General features: G+C 40.0%; 5 protein-coding genes across 6 annotated transcripts; all 5 read left to right on the forward strand.

Moving 5' to 3' along the window:
• Positions 1-561: 561 nt before the first annotated feature.
• Positions 562-1,102, forward strand: LOC115690708 (protein DOWN-REGULATED IN DIF1 11-like). The gene has a single exon (XM_030617160.2). The coding sequence runs from the start codon at positions 613-615 to the stop codon at positions 967-969; it is 357 nt and encodes a 118-aa protein (XP_030473020.1). The 5' UTR covers positions 562-612; the 3' UTR covers positions 970-1,102.
• A 5,102-nt stretch (positions 1,103-6,204) lies between these two features.
• LOC130138575 (protein DOWN-REGULATED IN DIF1 11-like) lies at positions 6,205-6,677 on the forward strand. Its single transcript, XM_056312959.1, has one exon. It carries the CDS (start codon positions 6,253-6,255, stop codon positions 6,607-6,609), a length of 357 nt encoding a protein of 118 aa, XP_056168934.1. The 5' UTR covers positions 6,205-6,252; the 3' UTR covers positions 6,610-6,677.
• A 7,028-nt stretch (positions 6,678-13,705) lies between these two features.
• On the forward strand, positions 13,706-14,249 carry LOC130138574 (protein DOWN-REGULATED IN DIF1 11-like). The gene has a single exon (XM_056312958.1). The coding sequence runs from the start codon at positions 13,754-13,756 to the stop codon at positions 14,108-14,110; it is 357 nt and encodes a 118-aa protein (XP_056168933.1). The 5' UTR covers positions 13,706-13,753; the 3' UTR covers positions 14,111-14,249.
• Positions 14,250-17,821: 3,572 nt separating this feature from the next.
• Positions 17,822-20,907, forward strand: LOC115690704 (uncharacterized). 2 transcript variants are annotated; one of them, XM_030617154.2, is made up of 4 exons: positions 17,822-17,962; positions 19,416-19,576; positions 19,676-19,969; positions 20,146-20,907. In XM_030617154.2, exons 2-4 carry the CDS (start codon positions 19,436-19,438, stop codon positions 20,767-20,769), a joined length of 1,059 nt encoding a protein of 352 aa, XP_030473014.2. In that variant the 5' UTR covers positions 17,822-17,962; positions 19,416-19,435; the 3' UTR covers positions 20,770-20,907. The 2 variants fall into 2 exon arrangements, with proteins under 2 accessions (XP_030473014.2, XP_030473013.2); XM_030617153.2 differs by having other exon boundaries at positions 17,828-17,923.
• Positions 20,908-24,296: 3,389 nt separating this feature from the next.
• Positions 24,297-25,112, forward strand: LOC115690709 (E3 ubiquitin-protein ligase BIG BROTHER-like). The gene has a single exon (XM_030617161.2). It carries the CDS (start codon positions 24,297-24,299, stop codon positions 25,110-25,112), a length of 816 nt encoding a protein of 271 aa, XP_030473021.2.
• Positions 25,113-27,303: the final 2,191 nt, after the last annotated feature.

Genomic DNA, 27,303 nt, shown 5'->3' on the forward strand with positions numbered 1-27,303 from the left:
GTTTTCGTTGATAGAAATTGTGTGTTTTTTTTTAACTCATCCGTTTTTCTTGGGCCAAACGCCTGAAAATTCAGAAAATATTTTTCTGGAAATTGTTATTTACGAAACAAACGGAGTCTAAGTATAAATTTATCAACACTTCCATCTAGATTAAATCTATTTTCGAGGGAGAAAATGAGTGCGTTTAGCAAGGGAAAACCGAGTCTATCACGCACAACTTTTTCGGGACATGCGAATTCCTTCATAAATTAAGCAATACTTGTGTGGAGACAACAGTTTTAATTAGCTTTCCAAAGTCATTGGACGTGATTTTGTTTGTAAGTTCTCGATGTTTTTTCTGGACATGTGCATGTGACAAAAGCCAGAAGGTCATTATGGTCTAATTAATAACGTTTAAAATAGAAGATCTCAATCTAATGATCATGAACAAATTATAACCGCACGAGAATCGTTAAACGCCTTAATAAATGAAGAATAGTTATGAAGCATTAACGAACTACTCCTCGACATCATTATAAAAGCACCCGCACATCTTCTATCAAGCACATCCTTCAAACTGAAACCAAAATATAAAGAAAAGTGGGAGATACACAGCATTCGAAAAACAAAACAATGGCCAGATCCGCCATTGCCTTTCCCGCGCTCCTACTCGCGTTCTTCGTCCTGCTCGAGCTGGGACTCGCCAAACAGGCCCGCGAACCGGCGCCGGGCTACGACAGCTCCATCGAGCCGTGTCTCAAGAACATGACCGAAGAATGCGGAATCGAGGTCTTTCAGAACATCTTTCACAAGGGCCCCGAGATCACCGACTCTTGCTGCGGCGTCCTGCTGAAGTTTGGTCACCCTTGTCACTCCGAGCTTATCGAGATCGTCCTCAGCACCGGTAAATTCGCGACCCGCGAAGCGGAGATCTTGCAAAAGAGCACGGCCGCATGGAAGCGTTGTCGTTCGATCGTTGAAGGACACTGATATAATCTTTCGGCTATGATGGTTTGACTATCTTACACATTGTTAATTTGTGGAGATGGTGATAGGGAGAGGACTTGTTATCCCTTCTCTGTTGAAGGTGTATTTTACATGCTAAATAATATACTTGTTTTTTTTGGTCGAAGTGCTAAATAATATACTTGATATTGAACTTTTTTGAGTAATGTATTTTTTGCTTATATGGACTAGAATCCATTGAAGCGCAAAGTTACCCATATTGGCTCATGCCTGTGTAAGTTTACATATATATGATACATGTCGTATGCTTGATCATCAAATAACGTGAAAAAGTTAAAATATAAAAAGGGAAAAGAAGAGTGATCGAGTTCATGATTTTAATTGCTTTTTTCTATTTTTTTTTATCTAAACTTGTCAATTCAAATGAATTCAATGACAGATCCTTTATAATGGCCGAAGGGTACTAAAGTTTTGTCATAGATAAGGCTTGAGAATTTAGCTGGGGGTGATTTTCATACATGCTAAAAGTGCAAAGGCAAAATAGTCCAACCGAGATCATCTTTCGATACGATTTGTTAAACCATTTAAACGATAACGGCATTATTCGTCTTCGATTTTCTATCCAATGCTTGATGTCATTCCTAAACGCTCGATTATTGTTTGATTAGGTTCCTGAAATTTCATTCAATGCACAAATGCCTTCCCTAAACTTTCAATCGATCTAATTTCATCTCTAACTAAGTTCTCCATATATTTTACCAACACATATGTCGCTGTTCTTATTCTTTTACGAATTTTTGCTATCGATGAGTGTGAGATAGATGAAAATGTCTATTTAAAGTGCTCGAGTGAAGATTTTTTTTATTTATTTAAAGGGAAACGTACATGTAGAGAAGGACCACGTGCTCTTTCTGTAACATGAGTGAATTTTTGCACGTACGAAATTCACATGCATAATTCTCTCTGATTTCTATGTTAGTTTTACTAAATTGTTGTCCTTCTTAACAAATTTTGTTAGCACTGAATATTAGAAAATGGTGAACATTTTAAAGTGGCAAGCTTTTGCATGTTTTACAATCGAGTTCCTAAACATTTTTTTTTGTTAAATTAAGTTCCAACGTGTCTCAATTAACGTGACATCATTTTAAGATACCACACTGGATGCTATAGTGGATATTTAGGCTCCGTTCGTTTGGCGGAAAATGTTTTCCAGGAAAATTTTCCAGGAAAATATTTTCTGGATTTTCCAGTGTTCGGGGGGCAGAAAATAACTTCCCATGGAAAATATTTTCCCTCCCATGGGCAATTTTGCCTTCACTTTGGGAGAAAATGATTTTCTCTTTGTTCCGTGGGAGAGGAAGTTGATCGCCGGTCGCCGCCGTCGGCCGTCGGTCGCCGCCGTCGGCCGTCGGTCGCCGCCGCCGGCGTCCGCCGCGCCGGCCGTGTGGTCGCGCCGCCCGATCGGACGGCCGCTGTCGTCGTCGCGATCGCCGCCACCGGTTGTCGGTCGCCGGTCCACTTTGTTGATCGTCGGCCGGCCGCCACTGTCGTCGCCGCCACCGCCGGTCGGCAGTCGCCGGTCCACCGCCGCCGGTCGTTAGTCGCCGCCGGTCGTCGGTCGCCGTCGGTCGTCGGCCGCCGCCGGTTACCCGGCCGTCGATCGTCGGTCACCGCCGATCGCTGCCCGCTGCCTCCGACCGCCGCCGGTTGCCGATCGCCGCCGCCGGTCGCCGGACGCCGCCGGATCGGTGGTCGCCGAACACCAGAAAATATTTTCCGAAACTTTTTCAGATTTTAGCCGAACACCAGAAAATTGTGTTCCAGGAAAACATTTTTCAGGAAAATGACTTCCGGGAAAATATTTTCCAAATATTTTCCGCCAAACGAATGGAGCTTAATGGCTATTTATTGGCGTTAGTGTCCACATTTAATGGCTATTTAATGGCGTTCGTGATTTTAACGGGGCTTCACATTGATCGACTATTGAAAAGTTGATGTATTTAATCGAAAAAAAAAGTTTAGGTACTTCATTGTAAGACCAGAAAAATTCACGTACTTGCGATGGCATTACTCCAATATTTATAATATGTTGTGGTCTTAATTGAATCAGTTGAAAGTTTCGAGAGATGGGAAAACTATCTATAGTGATTTGAAGATAACAAAATAATCAAAGGTTACAAATGTGTGCATTCTTGGTGGAGCAACATTTTATATATGCACAAGTGATATGCGGATCGTGTCCCAACAATATCGTCAAAAGCTAGGATTGCTCTACCTCTAACAGGGATAAATACGATATCAGGCACAGAAGGTGTTTGAAAGTTGGATGGACCAGAGTAGAGGGTGAAAAGGTCGTAGAACGGGGAAGTTCGTGCATACTCGGATGAACAGCAAAACGGTGAACAGCTGAGTAGAACTAGAATCGCCAAAACCACTTGGAAGGACAGAAGGATAGATGGTGACCAATCATTTTCGGTAAGAAGCGTGAAAGAACTAGAAGGACCGCTAGTAGAAGGAGTTCCTGCTATAGACGAGGTGGAAGACGTTTGACGTGCTTTCTGCTACCTAAATAAGAAGAACCGGACCTCTTTTGAGTTGATTTAAATTTAAATCAGAGGTTAATTACTAGCTTTCGGGTCCAGAGGTCCAAAGAATTTAACCCAAAGAAAATCATAGCAGCACTTCCCCTTTTGTGCAAGCATTCAGAGAGTTAGACACCGGACAGAAGTAAAGCCTTTAATGATGGTAACCTCCATTTTAACTCGGCAATGGCAGACTGATTGTGCAGTCCGTAGACCGGCTAAGGAGATGTTCGTGTCCAACGGACCTTTTGACCTAGTTAGGACTTCCCAACGGCCAGATCAAGGCTTGGAAGTTTATAAAAGGGACTCAAAGATTGCTAAGGACAACGGCGGAAATTGGAAAGCTTCTACTCTCTATCGCCTTGAATGAGATAATGAAACGAATAATCCATAAATTTTGATCTAACGTGCAATGTGATCCCTGAACTTCTAATTTGTTCAATGTGGTCCCTCAACTTTTGATTTGTTCAATATGATCCATCGATTTTTAATACATGTTCAATGTAGTCCCCGGATTATATATTGTCCTTCAATTTATTCAAGATTAGGGATAACATTGAACATTTTCATAAAATTTGAATTCTAAATTGAACATGTACCAAAAGTTCAGGGATCATATTGAACAAATTAAAAGTTGATCACATTGCACATTGGGCCAAAATTTAAGGGCCATCTGTGTCGTTTTCCCCCTTGAATTTTGTCGTACTTCTAAGTGTGATTACTGCTTATATTCTGATTTAGATTATTTGAAACGGAAGGGTCGTTGAGCTTTATGATCTGTAAACAGAGGGTGTTAATAGTGATAGACGTGCTTGTGTTTTTGTAGGGCTATCTACTAGCTTCAAGTCTACTCTCTTTTAACCTCTTGAAGATTACTAGTAAATTCAGCACCTGCTACCATCTTTAACCTCTTGAAGATTACTAGTAAATTCCAGTATGATTCTCGATTGTTAGTTCGAGAGAGTGGATGTAAGTTTTGTTATAAGCCGAACCACTCTGCTTGCAATTTTTTTTTATCTTTTTATCTCATTGATTTATCTATTTGTATAAGTACCGATATTTGTTTAATTGGTTCTGCATCTACTAAAGCATACTCGCAAGCATTCCGCGAAAAAAGTTCAAATTTACTTAAAACAATCTACTCATGCCCCTCTAAGTTGTTGTGCTAGCCTTAACAATTGCAACGTTGAATAGAAGTTTAGAAATCGCACATTTGACAAAAGTCGATGGGCTAATAGTATCATTATCCCACATGAAAATGGCCTTCACCAGATACGAGCTGCTTATAGTTAAACGATATCGCTTAAACCTCCATGAAAACGGAGATGCAGTTATAAGATAAGCCGATGACAATTTTTACTTCTTAAATTATAATATCGGCCTTCTAGATAACAGAAGGGATTGTTTTCTTTTGAAGTTCCGCAGAAAAGTTTTAGAGGTTGAAATGCGTCATTGAATTCGCCTTTATAAGTGCTTGATGTTTTTATTTTCTTGACATGTCCATGTGATAAAAAGCAAGAACGCCATTAGGGTTTTAATTAAGGGTTGATACCACGAAAAATCCTAAACCTGGTACACTTGTTATAATTTTACCCCAAACTATTTTTTGACCATAAAAAACCCCAAATTGGTACACTTGTGACAAATCTACCCCGAACTATTTTTTGACCACAAAAACCCTAAAGAATATACACGTGATAATTTTACCATGAACTAATTTTTAATATTATTTTTTATTTTTCGAATTTTTTATTAATTTTTTATTTTTCTTTACTTTTTTTTTCTTTTCTCTTCAACCTCTAGCGGTCGCCGACCGCGGCACCAGAGTGGAAGCCTGAGTCGGCCCGCCTGTGGCGAGGCCGGCTCGCCGCGGCGAGTCGGGCTCGACCTCGCCCGCAGGGTCGAGCCTCGGCCCTGCAACTCGCCCCGCACCAGCGGCGAGGCTCGACCTCGCGTGCGTGGCTGCGATGTTTTTCTTTTCTTGACATGTGCATGTGATAAAAAGTAAGAACGCCATTAGGGTTTTAATTAATGAGGTAAACTGAAGATTTCATTCGGACTAAGGATCACCGCCAAGTCGGCGCGTGCGCGCCACCTGCGGTCGAGCTCGCCGCGAGTCGCGCTCGGCCTTCGGCCGACTCTAAGCCGGCGAGGCGAGCCTCGCTGGCGCGGCGACCTCGGCTCGGCCTCGGCCGATCGCTGGTCCGGCGACCGGCCGAGGTTGAAAAGAAAAGAAAAGAAAAAGTAAAGAAAAAAAATTAATAAAAAATTCGAAAAATAAAAATAATATTAAAAAATTAGTTCGGTAAAATTGTCACAGTATATCGTTTGGGGTTTTGGTGGTCAAAAAATAGTTGGGGTAGATTTGTCACAAATGTATTTGGGGTTTTTTATGGTAAAAAATAATTTGGGGTAAAATTGTCATAAAGTGTACCGGGTTAGTTTTTCGTGGTATTAACCCTTTAATTAATGAGGTAAACTGAAGATTAAACTGAAGATTTCATTCGGACTAAGGATCACGAACAATGATGAAACTCGCAAGATTCGCCATAATTTGTAACTTGCTATCCTCTTGCTTCGTAAATAAATGAAGAGTTGTTATGAAGCATTAATGAACCACTCTTTGCCATCACTATAAAAGCACCCGTATATCTCTCCTGTCAAACGCATCCTTCAAATAGAAACCAAAATAAAGAATAAGTGAGAGATACACCATTCGAAAAACATGGCCAAATCCACCATAGCCTTCTCTGCGCTTCTTTTCGCGTGCTTCGTCCTGTTCGAGCTGGGGCTCGCCGAAGATGCTCATCAACCGGCGCCGGGTTACGATAGCTCCATCGAACTATGTCTCAAAAACATGACCGAAGAATGCGGAATCGAGATCTTTCAGAATATCTTTCACAAGGGCCCCGAGGTCACCGACCCTTGCTGCGGTGTTCTGCTGAAGTTTGGTCATCCTTGTCACTCCGAGCTCATTGAGATCGTCCTCAGCACCGGCAAATTCGCGCCTCGCGAATCGGAGATCTTGCAGAAGAGCACGGCCACATGGAAGCATTGTCGTTCGATCGTCGAAGGACATTGAGTGGTTATGATGTATCAAATCGTTATGACTATCTTACACATTGTTGATCTGTGGAGATGGCGATAGGGTGAGGACTTTGTTATTCCTTGTGTGTCTCACATGCTAAATAAAATTACTTGATAGCCATCTTTTTCTCTTTCCTACTAACGCATCTTTCGCTTATACGGACTAGAATTCATCCAAGCACAAAGTTTTATATTATGTGAGTAATCTTGTATGGTATGCTCGATCATTAGTGGAAGGGATTAGCAAATAACATTAAAAAATTAACATATCAGAAATGAGAAAATACGTAGGGAAAGAAGAGTTATATGGAGTTCAAGAATTTAATTACTTTTTTCGGACTTTTTTTTTGTCAAATCTTGTCATTCAATGAACTAATGACAGATTTTTCTGTAATGGCTGAAGAATACTAAATTTTTATCATGATAATGCTTTGAGATTTAGCTATGGTGATTTCATACGTGCTGGAAGTGCAAGGCGAAATAGTCGAACTCAGTTCGATCTTACAACACTGCAATGTGTTCTTAATCCTTAGAAGTAGTAATGACACTGTTTGGTCTCTGTGGCAAGGCCGGCAAGAGCCCTGATTTCGCCTTCTCTCTCTCTGCATGTTACTGCACGGGAGGTGTTCTCTGGGGGTGTCGGCAGCGAGCGCCCAGGTATGGTGTTCCAAAGCGGCAGTGGCGAGTGCCCAATCGCCCGTGACAGTCAATAATGTCGACTAGTGGTCGAACTGTGCGCCGTCGCCTTCGCTAGGATGCCCTTCCCCTCCCCGATTTTTTGTATGATTTTTTCCTCTCTTATTTTCCCCTGATCATGGCAAATTGCAATGTAGGACGACACTTCAATTTTTAATGGCAATTAATAGCTACGCTAGCATCTTTGTCTATAGTTTTGACAGAATGACTAAATAGAAAAAAAAAATTGTATAATTTATGATCCAATTGCACCATAAAAAATTGAGGAGCTAGATTGAATATTTTGCAATCATATATCGTATGGACGTATTCTCATAAGAAACTTCAGTTCGTTTTGCTTTCTATTTGGCCTTTGACCCCACTAAAAATTTACGTTTATTAGCTTCGATCCATGATAAATCTTGTTTTGTTTTGCACGTGAATTACACTTAGAACTTGACAAAGTCCGTACAAATTGCAATCTTTTCCTTTAACTGAAAACGATGAAACAAAATAAATTAAAAGAAAAGTAATTACCATCACCTATACTAATTATTATCATGGAACCGACTTCTAAATATGGAGTCCGCCCTCCAAATGACTAAAAAGTCCTTATTTTTAATATGAAAAAAAGTTTCCAATATGACAGATTTCAAGAGCAAATTATGTATTATTGAAATAAAAATTCGATAGCTCTAACAAATACCCTATTTTCATGGATCGCATATCTCATATTTGAAATTAATAACGCTATTTTCCAACTAAAAATGACCGGATCCATCTCCAATTTGTCACGCTCTTAGCGTGGCTAAGGGCTATAGTTATATTACAGAAAACTAATTAACATCGTTATATTAATGCAGCCATTGTTAAAACAGCCTACCTCTCCATCCCTGCGTATGCTCTTTTACTTGTTTAATTTACTAAATATGGAAAGTTCACAATTTCAATTACCTCAATTCTTTGGGAAAATTGTCCAAAAAAGTCATAATCCTATTATACGGAGGCCAATTTAGTCATGAACCTTTCAATTGTGCTAATTTAATTCTAATCCTTTTGACGATTTGTCAATTTAATTATTCAAGCTAATTTTGGTCGAAAATCGCTGACATGATCTAGTTGGCATTATCCGTCTTACGTGGCACAGCCTACGTTAATGTGGACAATTTTTATAATTTTTATAATTTTTATAATTTTATGAATTTGTTCTTCTTTTTTTCCTTTTTATTTTCTTTACTTTTTCTTTTTTCTTTTCCCCTTTTTCCCTCCACTGCCCATCGCCGGTCACCGGTGAGGGTCGGAGGGAAAAAGAGAAAAATGAAAAAGAAAAGAAAAGGAAAAAAAAAGAAAAACGAAGAAAAATTTCAAATATTAAAAAAAAACAATAAAAATTGTCCACGTCAGCATTAGGCGTGCCACGTAGGATGGTAGTCGCTGACTAGACCACTACATCAGCAATTTTCAACTAAAATTAGCCGGAATGACTAAATTACCAAATCCTCAAAGGTTTTAGGATTAAATTGGCAAATTGCCAAAATGTTTAAGACAAAATCAGCACAATTAAACTGTTTAGGAATTTTTTTAGTAATTTTCCCTCAATTCTTCTACTGATATAGGTAGTTGACACATTAAAAATTTGAATGCTTTTCTTTTTAATTAAGCATGGTTAATAAATGCCCAAAATGCACTAATATCGGTAATAAGAGTGTCGGAAGCCAAAAGTGGAGTAGAAAAAGCATGGGCTTGTTTTTATCTTTATTTTCTTCATTAGAAGCTTCTCTCAATTGCTAAAATTAATAACTACCTACCATCTTTAAAAACGAAAAAAGCTACACAAATTCATTTACCAAATACACGTGGCATGCGTTGAATTTAGGAGAAAATTACAAAATCCTAACTATATTGTATGGATGTTAATTCAGTTCTAAACCTTTTAATTTGATCAATTTAGTCATGAATCTTTTGATGATTTATCAATGACCGAAAATCGTTAACATGGACGTTGGTCATCTTATGTAACACGGCTGGTTCTAGTACGAACAATTTTTGTAATTTTTGTAATTTTTTTTAATATTTTTGTCATTGTTGCCGTGAGGGCTTACAGGCTCTTGTTGGTCACAATGGAAAAAGAGAAAAAAAAATGAAATGAACAAAATAGTCCAACCGAGTTATTGATAAGGCTTGAGAATTTAGCTGGGGGTGGTTTTCATACATGCTAAAAGTGCAAAGGCAAAATAGTCCAACCGAGTTCCATCTTTCGACACGATTTGTTAAACCATTTAAGCGATAACGGCATTATTTGTCTTCGATTTTCTATCCAATGCCTGATGTCATTCCTAAACGCTCGATTATTGTTTGATTAGGTTCCTGAAATTTCATTCAATGCACAAATGCCTCCCCTAAACTTTCAATCGATCTAATTTCATCTCTAACTAAGTTCTCCATATATTTTACCAACACATATGTCGCTGTTCTTATTCTTTTACGAATTTTTGCTATCGATGAGTGTGAGATAGATGAAAATGTCTATTTAAAGTGCTCGAGTGAAGATTTTTTTTATTTATTTAAAGGGAAACGTGCATGTAGAGAAGGACCACGTGCTCTTTCTGTAACATGAGTGAATTTTTGCACGTACGGAATTCACATGCATAATTCTCTCTGATTTCTATGTTAGTTTTACTAAATTGTTGTCCTTCTTAACAAATTTTGTTAGCACTGACTATTAGAAAATGGTGAACATTTTAAAGTGGCAAGCTTTTGCATGTTTTACAATCGAGTTCCTAAACATTTTTTTTGTTAAATTAAGTTCCAACGTATCTCGATTAACGTGACATCATTTTAAGAGACCACACTGGATGCTATAGTGGACATTATTTATTGGCATTAGTGTCCACATTTAATGGCTATTTAATGGCGTTCGTGATTTTAAGGGGGGCTTCACATTGATCAACTATTGAAAAGTTGATGTATTTAATCGAAAAAAAAGTTTAGGTACTTCATTGTAAGACCAGAAAAATTCACGTACTTGCGATGTCATTACTCCAATATTTATAATATGTTGAGGTCTTAATTGAATCAGTTGAAAGTTTCGAGAGATGGGAAAACTATCTATAGTGTTTTGAAGATGACAAAATAATCAAAGGTTACTAATTTGTGCATTCTTGGTGGAGCAACATTTTATATATGCACAAGTGATATGCGGATCGTGTCCCAACAATATCGTCAAAAGCTAGGATTGCTCTACCTCTAACAGGGATAAATACGATATCAGGCACAGAAGGTGTTTGAAAGTTGGATGGACCAGAGTAGAGGGTGAAAAGGTCGTAGAACGGGGAAGTTCGTGCATACTTGGATGAACACCAAAACGGTGAACAGCTGAGTAGAACTAGAATCGCCAAAACCACTTGGAAGGACTGAAGGATAGATGGTGACCAATCATTTTCGGTAAGAAGCGTGAAAGAACTAGAAGGACCGCTAGTAGAAGGAGTTCCTGCTATAGACGAGGTGGAAGACGTTTGACGTGCTTTCTGCTACCTAAATAAGAAGAACCGGACCTCTTTTGAGTTGATTTAAATTTAAATCAGAGGTTAATTACTAGCTTTCGGGTCCAGAGGTCCAAAGAATTTAACCCAAAGAAAATCATAGCAGCACTTCCCCTTTTGTGCAAGCATTCAGAGAGTTAGACACTGGACAGAAGTAGAAGTCTTTAATGATGGTAACCTCCATTTTAACTCGGCAATGGCAGACTGATTGTGCAGTCCGTAGACCGGCTAAGGAGATGTTCGTGTCCAACGGACCTTTTGACCTAGTTAGGACTTCCCAACGGCCAGATCAAGGCTTGGAAGTTTATAAAAGGGACTCAAAGATTGCTAAGGACAACGGCGGAAATTGGAAAGCTTCTACTCTCTATCGCCTTGAATGAGATAATGACACAAATAATCCATAAATTTTGACTCAATGTGTAATGTGATTCCTAAACTTCTAATTTGTTCAATGTGATCCCTCAACTTTTAATTTGTTTAATATGATCCATCGACTTTTGATACATGTTCAATGTAGTCCCCGAGTTATATGAAAATGTTCAATATTGTCATTCAATTTATTCAAGATTAGGGATAATATTGAACATTTTCATATAATTTGAAGACTAAATTGAACATGTACCAAAAGTTCATGGACCATATTGAACATATTAAAAGTTTATCATATTGCATATTGGGCTATAGTTTAAGAGCCATTCGTGTCGTTTTCCCCCTTGAATTTTGTCATGCTTCTAAGTGTGATTACTGCTTATATTCTGATTTAGATTATTTGAAAGGGAAGGTTTTTTGAGCTTTATGATATGTAAACAGAGGGTGTTAATAGTGATAGATGTGCTTGTGTTTTTGTAGGGCTATCTACTAGCTTCAAGTCTACTCTCTTTTAACCTCTTGAAGATTACTAGTAAATTCAGCACCCGCTACCATCTTTAACCACTTGAAGATTACTAGTAAATTCCAGTATGATTCTCGATTGTTAGTTCGAGAGAGTGGATGTAAGCTTTGTTATAAGCCGAACCACTCTGCTTGCAAATTTTTTTTATCTTTTTATCTCATTGATTTATCTATTTGTATAAGTACCGATATTTGTTTAATTGGTTCTGCATCTACTAAAGCATACTCGCAAGCATTCCGCGAAAAAAGTTCAAATTTACTTAAAACAATCTACTCATGCCCCTCTAAGTTGTTGTGCTAGCCTTAACAATTGCAACGTTGAATAGAAGTTTAGAAATCGCACATTTGACAAAAGTCGATGGGCTAATAGTATCATTATCCCACATGAAAATGGCCTTCACCAGATACGAGCTGCTTATAGTTAAACGATATCGCTTAAACCTCCATGAAAACGGAGATGCAGTTATAAGATAAGCCGATGACAATTTTTACTTCTTAAATTATAATATCGGCCTTCTAGATAACAGAAGGGATTGTTTTCTTTTGAAGTTCCGCAGAAAAGTTTTAGAGGTTGAAATGTGTCATTGAATTCGCCTTTATAAGTGCTTGATGTTTTTATTTTCTTGACATGTCCATGTGATAAAAAGTAAGAACGCCATTAGGGTTTTAATTAAGGGTTAATACCACGAAAAATCCTAAACTGGTACACTTGTTATAATTTTACCCCAAACTATTTTTTTGACCATAAAAAACCCCAAATTGGTACACTTGTGACAAATCTACCCCGAACTATTTTTTTGACCACAAAAAACCCTAAACTGGTATACACGTGACAATTTTACCATGAACTAATTTTTTAATATTATTTTTTTATTTTTCGAATTTTTTTTATTAATTTTTTATTTTTTCTTTACTTTTTTTTTCTTTTCTCTTCAACCTCTCTAGCCGGTTCGCCGAACCGGCGACCGGCCGAGGGCTGGAAGCCGGCGAGGTCGGCCTCGCCCCACCCACTAGCAAGGCTCGATCTCCGGGTTGGGCGAGGTCGGCCTCGCACCCAAAGGCGAGTCGAGCCTCGCCCGGGCCTGAGGCCCGGCCCCGGCGAGGCTCGACCTCGCCGGCGTTGGGCGAGGTCGGCCTCGCCTTGCAACCTCGCCCTGCAACGGAGAGGTCGAGCCTCGCCAGAGCCCTCGCCAAGCCTCGCCCTTCAACGGCGAGGGTCGAGCCTCGCCGAGATCCGGCGAGGGCCCGCCTCGCCAGCCCGGTCGGGCGAGGCTCGACCTCGCGTTGCGAGGGCGGGGCCGACCTCGCCCAACGTCGGCGAGGTCATGCCTCAGCAAATCGGCCACGCGGGGCCGGGCCCCCGCCAGATCTGGCGAGGCTCGACCTTGCTGTTTCAAGGCGAGGCCGACCTCGCCCAACGCCGGCGAGGTCGAGCCTCGCCAGTGGCCGGCGGGGCCGACCTCGCCGGCTTCGGCCTCCGGCCGATCGCCGGTCCGGCGACCGGCCAGAGGTTGAAAAGAAAAGAAAAGAAAAAGTAAAGAAAAAAAATTAATAAAAAAATTCGAAAAATAAAAAATAATATTAAAAAATTAGTTCGGGGTAAAATTGTCACATGTATATCAGTTTGGGGTTTTTGGTGGTCAAAAAAATAGTTCGGGGTAGATTTGTCACAAATGTATCAGTTTGGGGTTTTTTATGGTAAAAAAAATAGTTTGGGGTAAAATTGTCATAAGTGTACCAGTTTAGGGTTTTTCGTGGTATTAACCCTTTAATTAATGAGGTAAACTGAAGATTAAACTGAAGATTTCATTCGGACTAAGGATCACGAACAATGATGAAACTCGCAAGATTCGCCATAATTTGTAACTTGCTATCCTCTTGCTTCGTAAATAAATGAAGAGTTGTTATGAAGCATTAATGAACCACTCTTTGCCATCACTATAAAAGCACCCGTATATCTCTCCTGTCAAACGCATCCTTCAAATAGAAACCAAAATAAAGAATAAGTGAGAGATACACCATTCGAAAAACATGGCCAAATCCACCATAGCCTTCTCTGCGCTTCTTCTCGCGTGCTTCGTCCTGTTCGAGCTGGGGCTCGCCAAAGATGCTCATCAACCGGCGCCGGGTTACGATAGCTCCATCGAACCGTGTCTCAAAAACATGACCGAAGAATGCGGAATCGAGATCTTTCAGAATATCTTTCACGAGGGCCCCGAGGTCACCGACCCTTGCTGCGGTGTTCTGCTGAAGTTTGGTCATCCTTGTCACTCTGAGCTCATTGAGATCGTCCTCAGCACCGGCAAATTCGCGCCTCGCGAATCGGAGATCTTGCAGAAGAGCACGGCCGCATGGAAGCGTTGTCGTTCGATCGTCGAAGGACATTGATTGGTTATGATGTATCAAATCGTTATGACTATCTTACACATTGTTGATCAGTGGAGATGGCGATAGGGAGAGGACTTTGTTATTCCTTGCGTATCTCACATGCTAAATAAAATTACTTGATAGCCATCTTTTTCTCTTTCCTACTTACGCATCTTTCGCTTATACGGACTAGAATTCATCCAAGCACAAAGTTTTATATCATGTGAGTAATCTTGTATGGTATGCTCGATCTTTAGTGGAAGAGATTAGCAAATAACATCCAAAAATTAACATATCAGAAATGAGAAAATACGTAGGGAAAGAAGAGTTATATGGAGTTCAAGAATTTAACTACTTTTTTCGGACTTTTTTTTTGGTCAAATCTTGTCATTCAATGAACTAATGACAGATTTTTCTGTAATGGCTGAAGAATACTAAATTTTTATCATGATAATGCTTTGGGATTTAGCTATGGTGATTTCATACGTGCTGGAAGTGCAAGGCTAAATAGTCGAACTCAGTTCGATCTTACAACACCGCTATGGGTTTAATCCATAGAAGTAGTAATGACGTCACCGTTGGTCTCTGTGGCGAGGCCAGCAAGAGCCCTGATTTACGCCTTCTCTCTCTGCATGTTACTGCACGTGTGGTGATCTCAGGCGGCGGTAAAGTTTGGACCAGAATTGTCACTCGAGGTAAAGTTGATTTTTTTTTTTTTGAAATTAGCCCCATATAAATATGGTTACGACAATTTCGGATGTCACAGCGTCGGCAGCGAGCGCCCGGGTATGGTGTTCCAAAGCGGCAGTGGCGAGTGGCCAATCGCCCGTGACAGTCAATAATGTCGACTAGTGGTCGAACTGCGCGCCGTCGCCTTCGCTAGGATGCCCTTCCCCTCCCCGATTTTTTGTATGATTTTTTCCTCTCTTTTTTTCCCCTGATCATGGCAAATTGCAATGTAGGACGACACTTCAAATTTTTAATGGCAACTAATAGCTACGCTAGCATCTTTGTCTATAGTTTTGACAGAATGACTAAATAGAACAAAAAAATTGTATAATCTATGATCCAATTGCACCGTAAAAATTGAGGAGCTAGATTGAATATTTTGCAATCATATATCGCATGGACGTATTCTCATAGGAAACTTCAGTTTGTTTTGCTTTCTATTTGGCCTTTGACCCCACTAAAAATTTACGCTTATTAGCTTCGATCCATGATAAATCTTGTTTTGTTTTGCATTTGCTTTTGCATGTGAATTACACTTAGAACTTGACAAAGTCCATACAAATTGCAATCTTTTCCTTTAACTGAAAATGATGAAACAAAATAAATTAAAAGAAAAGTAATTACCATCACCTATACTAATTAGTAATTACTATCATAGTATCATGGAACCAACTTCTAAATATGGAGTCCGACCTCCAAATGACTAAAAAGTCCTTATTTTTAATATAAAAAAAATTTTCCAATATGAAAGATTTGAAGAGCAAATTATGTATTATTGAAATAAAAATTCGATATCTCTAACAAATACCCCATTTTCATGGATCGCATATCTCATATTTGAAATTAATAACGCTATTTTCCAACTAAAAACGACTGGATCCATCTCCAATCTGTCATGCTCTTAGCGTGGCTAAGGGCTATAGTTATATTACAGAAAACTAATTAACATTGTTATATTAATGCACCCATTGTTAAAACAGCCTACCTCCATCCCTGCGTATGCTCTTTTACTTGTTTAAGTTACTAAATATGGAAATTTCACAATTTCAATTACATCAATTCTTCGGGAAAATTGTCCAAAAAAGTCATAATCCTATTATACGGAGGCCAATTTAGTCATGAACCTTTCAATGGTGCTAATTTAATTCTAATCCTTTTGACGATTTGTCAATTTAATTATTCAAGCTAATTTTGGTCGAAAATCGCTGACGTGATCTAGTCGGCATTATCCGTCTTACATGGCACAGCCTACGCTAATGTGGACAATTTTTATAATTTTTATAATTTTATGAACTTGTTCTTCTTTTTTCCCTTTTTATTTTCTTTACTTTTCCTTTTTTCTTTTCCCCTTTTTCCCTCCACTGCCCATCGCCGGTCACCAGTGGGGGTCGGAGGGAAAAAGAGAAAAATGAAAAAGAAAAGAAAAGGAAAAAAAAAGAAAAATGAAGAAAAATTCAAAAATAATAAAAAAACAACAAAAATTGTCCACGTCAGCGTTAGGCGTGCCACGTATGATGGTCGTCGCTGACTAGACCACTACATCAGCGATTTTCAACTAAAATTAGCCGGAATGACTAAATTACCAAATCCTCAAAGATTTTAGGACTAAATCGGCAAATTGCCAAAATGTTTAAGACAAAATCAGCACAATTAAAATGTTTAGGAATTTTTTTTCGTAATTTTCCCTCAATTCTTCTACTGATATAGGTAGTTGACACATTAAAATTTTGAATGCTTTTTCTTTTTAATTAAGCATGGTTAATAAATGCCCAAAATGCTCTAATATCGGTAATAAGAGTGTCGGAAGCCAAAAGTGGAATAGAAAAAGCATGGGCTTGTTTTTATCTTTATTTTCTTCATTAGAAGCTTCTCTCAATTGCTAAAATTAATAACTACCTACTATCTTTAAAAGCGAAAAAAGCTATACAAATTCATTTACCAAATACACGTGGCATGAGTTGAATCTAGGGGAAAATTACAAAATTCTAAATATATTGTACGGATGTTAATTCAGTTCTAAACCTTTTAATTTGATCAATTTAGTCATGAATCTTTTGATGATTTATCAATGACCGAAAATCGTTGACATGGACGTTGGTCATCTTATGTAACACGGCTGGTTCTAACATGAACAATTTTTGCAATTTTTGTAATTTTTTTGATTCTTTTTAATATTTTTGTCATTGTTGCCGTGAGGGCTTACAGGCTCTTGTTGGTCACAATGGAAAAAGAGAAAAAAAAAAACGAAATGAACAAAACTAAGAATTATAAAAATTGTTCGCATCAGTGTCGGTGGTGCCATGTAGGGCGATCGGCGTTCCCGCCGGTAATTTCCGGTTGAGATTCGCCGAAAAGATTATATTAGCAAATTATCAAAAGCTTTAAGATTGAATTTTGAGATTAAAAGTTTTTAAGACGGAATTGGCATCTGCGCGATACGTTGATAACATTGTTGGTAAATTCTTCCCTTAGATTCTAGTGATAACAAAGCCAAATGTGCAAACCTCATCCATGACGACACAGTAGTATGCTGCCGTGAAGACATATCACGTCCTTGTAACTTTTGAGCCGTCGGATCCACCAAAACCTCATCCGTCCGAGAATCCCCGACCCCCATCCCTTATCAAGATGCGCGTGGCAGGCCAACCAATCCGAGGACGCCAAGTGGTAGTCAACGAGGGGACGCGCGCCCGATATTTTCCCATTAAAAAAAAAAAGAAAACCGCATTGATCACGCCACCGCACTCTACTACCGGTTCAGCAAAGCTGACTCTTTGACCCGGTCCAAACCAAACCCGGTCCCACCCACGCCCACCCAACCACCACCCGTTCCACGACGCCAGGGGGGGCGGCGACGTCCAAAGAGGCGTGTGGCCGTCACTCGCGAAGTCGCCGTTCCAAGGAGGCGTGTGGCCGTCACTCGCGACGTCGCCGTTTTGCCCCACCTCCTCCTCTTCTCTCTCTCTCTCTCTACAGCACAAGACACCAGGAGCATCTCTCTCTCCCTTCGCCTCTCTGCCTCTTCCGTTCTCACCTAATCTCTCTCTCTCTCTCTCTCTCTCTCTCTCCAGTGTGCGTGGCCCGTCTGCTTCCGATCCGATCGAGGTGATCCTTCTCGAATTGGCTCTTCCTGTTCGTTCTCCGGTTCGTTTGCCTTTGCTCCTGCACGTCTTCTGGGCCCTTGTCGTTTTTGCTCCGCGCAATCCCCTGTGGACCGACGTTTGGTTTCTCGCGTTCGGCGTCCTGTGTGGCGTGTACCCTTTTGGGGGTCTCTCTTCTTTCTGTCGGTCGTTTGGGATCGATTGCTCGTCCGGGGCGCGGCTTGAATTTGGGGGGGCGCGCCGGCCCCCCCTCCGCCGTCGAGCTGAGTGTGTGTCCTGTGTTGATCTTTGCTGTTCGTGCGTGCTCCTGGTTGGTAGGGGGATGATGGTTTAGCTGTAATTGCTCGATTTCAGCTGTGTGCAATGTCGGGCGTGCGTATTTCTTATTAAAGGTTTTCTTCTTTACCGGTGGTGTCTCGAAGTTCTCGTCTGTTGATCGTTTATTTGGTTCGGCGTTGAAGTCGGATGATTTGGGGGGGTCTTTGGTGATTTTTAGGGTTTTTGAATCGGGTGATCTCTTAAGGGTCGTAGGTCCTTGCCTTTATGACGGGATGAATGTATCGTGATTAGGTAGTCAAACGTTCTTAGCAGCATTTTTTTTTTTGTTCCTTGCGTGGATCGTTGGTTGATTTTGTTTTTCTTTTTAAGCGATTGCAACGAAATTCGTCTCCTTGTAAAGCTGTCTAGACCTGGGTTCCATGTCCAGAGGATTAAATTTTCTTTAGCGTTGATGGAATCCTGTAGATTCTTACATAGGGTGCGGATATGGTTTGCAAGAGAGCTGTTGGTCGACGTGATGGCAATCATTTAATGTAGATCGTAGCTCAGAAATCTCTGATAAAGTTTTGAAGTTGGGAGTTATGCAGCTATGGTTTGGTTTGGGTGTTGCCTATTTTCGATTAGTGAGTTTCCATGCGGAAATTGGTCATCTTTCTGCCTTGTAAACTACTTACGAAAGTTAGGAATTTATGCATGAGATATCATCTTGGTCTACATGATGCAGCTTCTTTCCTTGCGCTCCATATTGAAGTTTGCACCTTTTCTCTTTAGCTGTGCTAATTGCCGAACATCAGTGCGACAGATATACCTTCAATTGGCAATCAAACTTCTGAAGAGTGTTCGCTCAATGTGTGCTTTGCTTGTATTTGTATTAAACTCTGATCTTCCTTGGGATTTGGCTGCTGTGTGTTTCAATCTGTCCATCTATTTGAGCGACTGTATTTGGTTGTGAAACTCTGGGGAATTCAGCAAATACCCATCTTGTAGTTTGGCTTATTTGTGGTGTTAATCTTTGAGCATGCTTACTCTTCAACTTCTGCACTAGTGTTTTCAGGGTCGCTAAAATGTTTCCTGTGCTGTTTGCTCTACATTGATTTGACCACCATCTTGCTACTTGTAATGTAATATCGATATCTGAAGTCACTTATCAGTTATTTATGTCAATTTGCATGTCAACACGAGGATGTTGTCGATCACACTATTCTTTGTATGTGCAGGTTATTTTGATTCCATAAAGATGGACTCTTTCTTCAAAAGCGAGGATTGTTTACCTTCTCAGATGGACATCCTGAAATGTCCCTTTTTGAGGAACATTAATGAACCTACTAACTTCTCTTTGGCCTCTGCGATGCCTTCTGCGATGCCTTTTGCGATGCCAGTAAGCTTTCTGCTACTGATTTGTATTAACGTCTCAAGCTCTTTTTTCTTATTTTTTCCATTTACCAAAATGCAAATTGTTAATTGTTTCTCTGGGCAGGTACGTGGAGCCAAAGGTCCGATTTTTGAAGATGGGCCCAATTTTGACATGGCATTCAGGCTTTTTCATGGTCGTGACGGAGTAGTCCCGCTCTCTGGAAGGTCATTCTCACACTTGGAGAAACTAGAGACAAAGCCTGCGCCACCGCAGTTTAACCCGTTGGCTGCAAAGGCAGCAACAATCAGTCTCTCTTCCTTTGGACCTGGAGGGCCATTCAGCTTTGATGCCTTCTCTGAGAAATGGAAGAATCAGAAAAAGAAGTCCAATTCATCCAAGAAAGACTCTTCCTCACAGGTACATCAATGTCAATGTCGTGTTCTTTGGGTCTTTTCAGTTGGGAAGCTCTATATTGCTAGTTTCTCCGCAAGTGCAAGATCGATTGCATTGTGTTGTGATTGAGGAACCGTTATATTATCCTTGCATGTGAGGTGAATTTGTGTTGACTCAAGATAAAATGAATTTGTTTATAGGAAAATTCAAAGCACGAGGCCATGGGCAATGACTGGCTGCAAACAGGGAATTGTCCAATCGCAAAGTCATACCAAGCTGTTAGCAACGTCCTTCCCCTCGTGGCAAAAGTTCTACAGCCTCCCCCAGGCATGAAATTTAGGTGTCCTCCGGCAATTGTCGCTGCCCGAGCAGCTATAGCAAGAACTGCTCTCGCAAAGAACCTCCGACCCCAACCTTTACCTGCAAAAATCCTTGCGATCGGGCTCCTAGGCATGGCAGCTAATGTTCCGCTTGGGATATGGAGAGAACACACAACGAAGTTCTCACCTTCATGGTTTGCTGCCGTCCACGCTGCTGTTCCATTTATAGCGATGCTCAGGAAATCCATACTGATGCCAAAATCAGCCATGGCCTTCACCATTGCAGCTTCTGTGCTGGGACAGGTGATCGGCTCTAGGGCAGAGCGTTACCGGCTGAAGGCGGTGGCTGCTAAGAAACCAAGCATAGCGGACAATTCCATAGGCGTATCGAGTCCATTACAATTGGTTGAGGTGAAGACCGGGCACTGCAGCAGTGCCGTCGAGTGGGACCGAGTCACTCTTCAGGTGGCGGGGCCTTCTGCTTCAGCCGATGTGTTCTGTTGATTTATGGGCCGTGGGTGTCCCGTTTCGTCGAATCCTTGATTTGTAAGGTGATATTCTTTGTGTTTTGATCTGAACCCTGCTGTGGCTCTCCTTCTGATCTTGTTTTCTTTATCTGATCGGCTGTTCATGCAATAAAAACGAGGACTGTTTTGTCGTTGAAGAATTCTGCCATATAATATTACTCTTGTATTGAATTATTCTCCTTCTGCGCTAGTTCTTGCGGTTTCCGTATGTGGACGCTTTCTGGAACCATCATTATTAGGAGGTGAGAAAACGTGGGGCGTTATGAAAAGTCAAAAGCAGGAACGACAGCTATGGAATTTCAAGTATGGTGGCCGGCATGAATCTTTTTATTATTGAGCAGCAGCATTGATTCTTTTTTGCAATCCATTTTTCGTTTTTTCCTATGAAGATAGTTGACTTTTTTGAAGAGGAAATCGATGATTTAACTCGAGTCTCGAAATCCGGGCAATTGTATCTCGAGATACATTAATTTTCTTACGAACGCTATGATATGCCGTCGTAATAGTTGTAAAAAGTATAAGGAAAAAAATCACCAAAAACCTCAAATTATGTCACTTGTGATAAATTTACTATGAATTTTTTTTTGTGATACAAAAAATCCAAAATAATGTCACTTGTGACACATTTACCTCATAATACTTTCTCTTAAGGCATTTTCGTCTTTTTCCTTTTCTTTCTTCTTCTCTCTCCTCTCCGCTGTGGCCGGCGGAGGGAAGCTGGCGAGGGCCACCCTCACCGGCGTTGGGGTTAGGTGAGGGCTGCCCTTGCCGGATCTGGCGAGGGCGAGCGAGGGCAGCCCTTGCCCAACCCCAACGCCGACGAGGGCGGCCGTCGCCCTCGCCTGGACGAGCGAGGGCCGCTCTCGCCCGACGCCAGCGAGGGTTGCTCGACGCCGGCGAGGGTTGCCCTCGCTAGATTTGGCGAGGGCAGCCCTCGCCCAACCCCAACGCCGGCGAGGGCGGCCCTCGCCGGCTTCCCTCTGTCTGCCACGGCGGAGGGAAGAGAGAAAAAGAAAAGAAAAAAAAAGAAAAAGGAAAAAAACGAAAATGCCCTAGGAGAAAGTATTATGGAGTGAATGTGTCACAAATGACATAGTTTTGGATTTTTCGTATCACAAAAAAAAATTCAGGGTAAATTTATCACATGTGATATAGTTTGGGGTTTTTGGTGATCTTTTTCCAAAGTATAATTATAACGTGTACTATCTCGTATGTTGGAAGAGCCGATAATATGGTCATCATGATGACAACTTTCGCCGATGAATTTCTGCGTGAGTTTGATTAACAAGGACCACAGTTTTAGTTTATTTAATTGAAAAAGACAGGAGAAAAAAAAAATCAGAAATGTGTTAACCTGGCAATAGCCATGAATTTAATTGATTATTGTATAGAATTTTGCTGTATAATGGCGAGTAGTAAGATTTGAAACAAAACAAGTTGACTTTTGTCCATCATAATGAAGCTTTTAAGATTCGTGAAGAAAAGGGGAAAAAAAGGAAAGAGATCTGAAGAAGAGGAGGAAAGAACTAAAGGCCTTCTACCATTCAAGCCTGCCCAACATTGCCCCTTAGCCCAATGTTTTTCGACTGGCCCAGGCGAGCTCGTGGACAAAGCATTATGTCCTCTCACGAAAGTTTCTCTAAAGTGGTATTCTTTATCCAAATTTACCCCCCTATAGCGAGCCCTTCAAGTTCGTCTTTTTACAGTCTTTTGTGTCGTTCAACGTCGTAAATGAATCAAGCTTGCCACAATAGAGATCGGAAGCAGTGTGACGGACCCTGGCCTAGTCGACCTCGTCCAACTCGTGGTTGAAGGTCGACCTGGCAGCCTAGGCAAGATCTCGGTGCTCTTGAGGAGGCCGCCGGAGTTCGATTGGTTGTGGTTGTGACTGTGAAAGGTCGATTGACCCAAATCCATTGGCGTATGGTGGAAGATTGAAGATCGAAGATTGAAGATAAATTGAGGGGGAAAAACAAACTTAAGTAATCACCGGTCTATCAAATTTGTCTGTTTAATTATTTAAATGGATTAATACCTTTAGTACCCTCATTTTATTTATCTCCAATATCAACGTTTTGCGAATTAAAGACGAAGTTATTGCTTGCCGAAAAAGCCGAATTGAAACAAAACATTGTTAAAATAAAATCCGAAAATACGAATATTTACGTGTGCGTGCACATCTTGTGTAAATGGATCCTAGTTTTAGGATGATCAGAGTTTTCTAGCGACTTGATGAAGTACATAGTCAACTGTAGAAAATTAAAAATGTGGAGTAAGATGTAAATTCAAATTTGAAAAGGTTAAGAGCGATACGGATTGTAGTTATCCGATTCCTTCCAAATTATAAGTTTGACCCTTCCTAAGTAATGTTTTATTATAATTAAGGTAAGTTAATTAAATAAATTTTTCCAATGGTACAATACTTTCGAGGGGTTTCTTTCGAGTGCGGCCAATCATGTTTTCAGATGACAACATGTTCAAATAATCTTGAAGGTCACATGTCGACACTTCACGGGAGGAGCCTTACTCGATGCATGTGTGGGGCACGGTTTCGCTCATCCGTGGATACTAGTTCATAATGTCGCAGGCAAGGGTCGGCCGAGCCTCGCCTGTGGCGGGCGGCGGCGGCCTCGTCCGGGCGAGGCCAGGCTGCCGGTGGCCGGCCTCCGGTCACCGGCGGTGACCAAAAGGAGAAGAAAGAAAAGAAAAAAAGAAAAGAAGAAAAAGAAGAAAAAAATTCAAAAAAGTATTTAAAAAATCGAAATATATATGTGGAAATGCCACGTAGACTAATTTTTTAAAAAAAAATCAAACTAAGATTAAAAATTTAATTATAAATGCCACGTATTAATTTGGTCGGAATCTCTCGCCGTTGGCACCAAAGTGATCATTTTTCCTCCGATTTGGCACTTAAGTGATCCAAATGGAACTTTTGGTACCAAAGTGAGCTCCGTACACAACTTTTGGCACTTCTGCTGTTCTTCCCCTTTTTTCGTGGTATCGATTCAATTTAACGAAGGGTAAATTTGTCACAAATGTATCGGTTTGGGGTTTTTAGTGGTTAAAAAATTAGTTCAGGAAAAATTTATCACAAATATATCAGTTTTGGGTTTTTGGTAGTAAAAAAAGTTCGGGGTAAAATCGTCACATGTATACTAATTTGGATTTTTTGCGATATTAACCCTTTTTTTTTGTCAAACTAATTTACAAATTTGAAAACTCTAAAATTAGATTTGCTGATACAATTTTGTAAAGAAAAAATTTCCTAATAACTTACCTACACGGAGTAGTCAAAATAGGAAAGTTTAAGCAAATCCTACTTAGAGGCGGTCTTCCGCGATGCATATATAAGCACGTCTGTCGTTTGTTTCCTATTCTAGTTTCATACCTTGCGCATCTTATTCTTGGGAGATTTTTTCTGCTAGTTTCCATAGAAACTCGATCAGGGTTTTCGCCTGGCCCTTTCTGACTTGCTGCATCTCTCCTGAATTTCCTCCGAAAAGCATGGATTTCGGCATGCTGGAGCCCCTCTGCGTCGCCCGTCAAATCCCAGATTACGACCTGCTCGAAGCGTCGGACCGGCGTGTGTTCTACATGGAAGTCCACGTCAAGTTCGTGTACTTGGCCGAGCCTCCCAGCGCGCCGTCGGATTGCCAAGGAGATCGTTTGATGCCCAAGGTCTCCCGCGAAGAGAGACACGAGTTCCGGATCGACGCCGATCAGCTGTCGCAAGATGCCGACGTGGAGTGGTTCGTGCGGTATATGTTGACGACGGTGGGCGTGATGTACAGCCCCCGCCACGAGTTCATGGTACGGACGGTACTGTGCGGGGCGGCGTCCGTGGCGAGGGACGAGCGCAATAGGGACGCAAATGTTCTGCCGATGAGGGTCTCTATTTCGTGCGCCGACCCCTCCATTCACCCAGAGCTGACGTCGACTGAGGAGGGGCAACTCGCTATGGCCTACGACGAGGTCGAGGGTATAGGCCCCAGCGAGGATGAGGCCTACGATGAGGGCGAGGATATAGACGCCGGCGAGGATGAGGGGCTCGTGGTGGCCTTCGACGAGGGCGAGGATATGGACACCAGCGAGGACGAAGAGGAAGTAGCGATGATCGGGCCGTGGTTGAAGGGATTGACGGAGGTTGAAGTGACGGAAGGAAGCACGGATTGTGCGATCTGCTGCGACGTCATTCTTGCGGGTTCGAAGGGGAGCTCCATGCCTTGTTGCCATGTTTATCACCGAGAATGCATCGCGAAGTGGCTCAAGAAGAGCAGGACTTGCCCGCTGTGTAGGTTCAAGTTGCCTTCAACATACTAAGGATTGTCTGCAATCTGCATCGGCCCGCTCCAAAATCATTGAAGTTTGCTGGGATTGAATTTACCGTAAACTGACTCTTCATGTGAAGGACATACAATGCGATACATTGTTTTTACTTTGATTTTTGGTCTTGTATTCAAATCTGAGATACTGGTCTCTTTGTCAGTTGGTAAAAGTTTGTTGTCTGACTGATATCTTCAAGTGAAAAGAAAACCATATCTTTCATGTGAATAATATGAGTAGTATGGGTTATTTTTTTGAATATAATGTGATGGTCTGTTTGTTTCACTAAAAACTTCATGATATAAAATATATTTTTCATGAAAATCGTTCTCAAGGAAAACTGTCAATTTTTATTCATTTGGTAGTTTAGGGAAATTATTTTCCTTATTGCCCGGAGAGAAAGTTAGTCTCCTCCAATCTAAGTTTGTCGTTTTCGATAAATGAAAAACGTCTTCCGGAATTTATCGTCGTTCAAACGCTGCAAAAATTGGAAAACGATATCCTCATAATAGTTTTCTTTTTTAATACAAATGGGTCCTTAGTGTGAATATTTGTGTCTGTGTATGGCATATGATATGGGTTTCTACCGATCAGTTTGAGCCGATTCGTCATTCCTCAACCTTCACCTTCATTAATTTTAAATTTGAATAAAAAGATAAGAATAAAATATCTTGAATGGATTTTAAAATGGTTTCTATGAGTATTAACATCACAAAAAACCTTAAATTGGTACACCTGTAACAAATTTACCCCAAACTAGTACACTTATGACAAATTTATTCTCCGTTAGTTTTCGTTAAATTTTATCGTCAAATTGCTAAGTTGGGTGACACATGATAGTTTATGAGTGTACCAAATTGGGATTTTACCCTCCGTTTGTCATTGGGATAAATTTGTCACAAATGTATCAGTTTGAGATTTTTGGTAGTCAAAAAATTAGTTCGCGTACATTTATCACAAGTGTACTAGTTTGGAGATTTTAAAAGTCAAAAATTAGTTTTGGGTAAATTTGTCACAAATATACCAATTTAAGGTTTTTCGTGGTATTAATCCTATTATTTATGATAAAAAAAAGTTCTACATATAATTTAAAATTAAAGAGAAAAGAGGAACATATATTGTCATGGTGAATACTGCTTGGCTACGTTTAGTAGTCGGGATAAAATTTTATCATATCCCGTGTTTGGTGCTTACCCAAGAGAAAATAAAGTCGGATATATGAGAGATATAGCCTGGATATAATTATCCCATGGGAAAGGTTGGATAAACGTGAATATGATTTCTAATATACATAATATAAACGTTATTTTTCTCGAATAACAAACTTGTTATAGTTATAAAATTCAAATAACATTTGAATATAAATAATATTTGAAATTTAATATAAAAATCAAAATAACAAAAAAATAATAATAATTTCTTTTTTACTTATTCTTATTTTTAGTTATGTATTCAAATTTCTTTCTATCTTATGATATAAATTTCATATATATAAATAAATACATTTAGTATTTATATTTATTACATATTTTACGTATATTAGTTTAATTTACTATTTACAAAAATTTTCTTAGAGAATGATGGAAGGGGAAAAAATAAAAAAGAAAAGAATTAAAAAAGAGAGGTAAAAATAATAAAAAATAAGCAAATAAAAATGAATTAGATAAGGGTGTTGTGAGAGATTTTTATTATCTCCATTTGTGTAAGTTTTAGGTTCATTTACATTGATACTACGTTCATAACAAATAATGGATATGGTAAGATGTGAAAATATGTAGCTTTATTACTGTGATTCACCAAACAGTAGATATGATACAGCAAATCATTTGGATTTCATATCCACTCTTATCCAGTCCTATCCTGACTAGAAATTCATGCATCTAAATGCAGCCTGAATGGATTTTGAACAGAACTAACGGTAGAAAATTATCCATTTAATATGAAGCAGAACAAAATGAGTACCTTCTTCATTGGGTAAATAAATTCCTCCTAACAAATAATTCACCCAATTTAAAGAAATCAAAAATGAAAAAATGAAAATAATAAAAAAATTGCATGTTACTACAGAAATTATTGATAATTTGAGGCATATATTATTTAAGTAATCAAGTGAACAAACGGAACTGAATAAGGAGATTTACTTAATTTGAAAGAATTCAAGAAAACGAATGATTAAAAAGATTAAAAA

This window comes from Syzygium oleosum, unplaced genomic scaffold (genome assembly GCF_021117445.2).
Source record: "Syzygium oleosum isolate NSW1041296 unplaced genomic scaffold, Sole_v2.1 Sole_v2.07, whole genome shotgun sequence".
Lineage (NCBI taxonomy): Eukaryota > Viridiplantae > Streptophyta > Magnoliopsida > Myrtales > Myrtaceae > Syzygium > Syzygium oleosum.

Excerpts from the sequence above, each read along its gene's own strand:
- LOC115690708 (XM_030617160.2), top strand. The coding sequence starts at position 613 with ATGGCCAGATCCGCCATTGCCTTTCCCGCGCTCCTACTCGCGTTCTTC.
- LOC130138575 (XM_056312959.1), top strand. The coding sequence starts at position 6,253 with ATGGCCAAATCCACCATAGCCTTCTCTGCGCTTCTTTTCGCGTGCTTC.
- LOC130138574 (XM_056312958.1), top strand. The coding sequence starts at position 13,754 with ATGGCCAAATCCACCATAGCCTTCTCTGCGCTTCTTCTCGCGTGCTTC.
- LOC115690704 (XM_030617154.2), top strand. The coding sequence starts at position 19,436 with ATGGACTCTTTCTTCAAAAGCGAGGATTGTTTACCTTCTCAGATGGAC. Across the intron at positions 19,577-19,675 it reads CGATGCCTTTTGCGATGCCA|GTACGTGGAGCCAAAGGTCC; the intron begins GTAAGCTTTCTG and ends TTCTCTGGGCAG. Across the intron at positions 19,970-20,145 it reads AGAAAGACTCTTCCTCACAG|GAAAATTCAAAGCACGAGGC; the intron begins GTACATCAATGT and ends ATTTGTTTATAG.
- LOC115690709 (XM_030617161.2), top strand. The coding sequence starts at position 24,297 with ATGGATTTCGGCATGCTGGAGCCCCTCTGCGTCGCCCGTCAAATCCCA.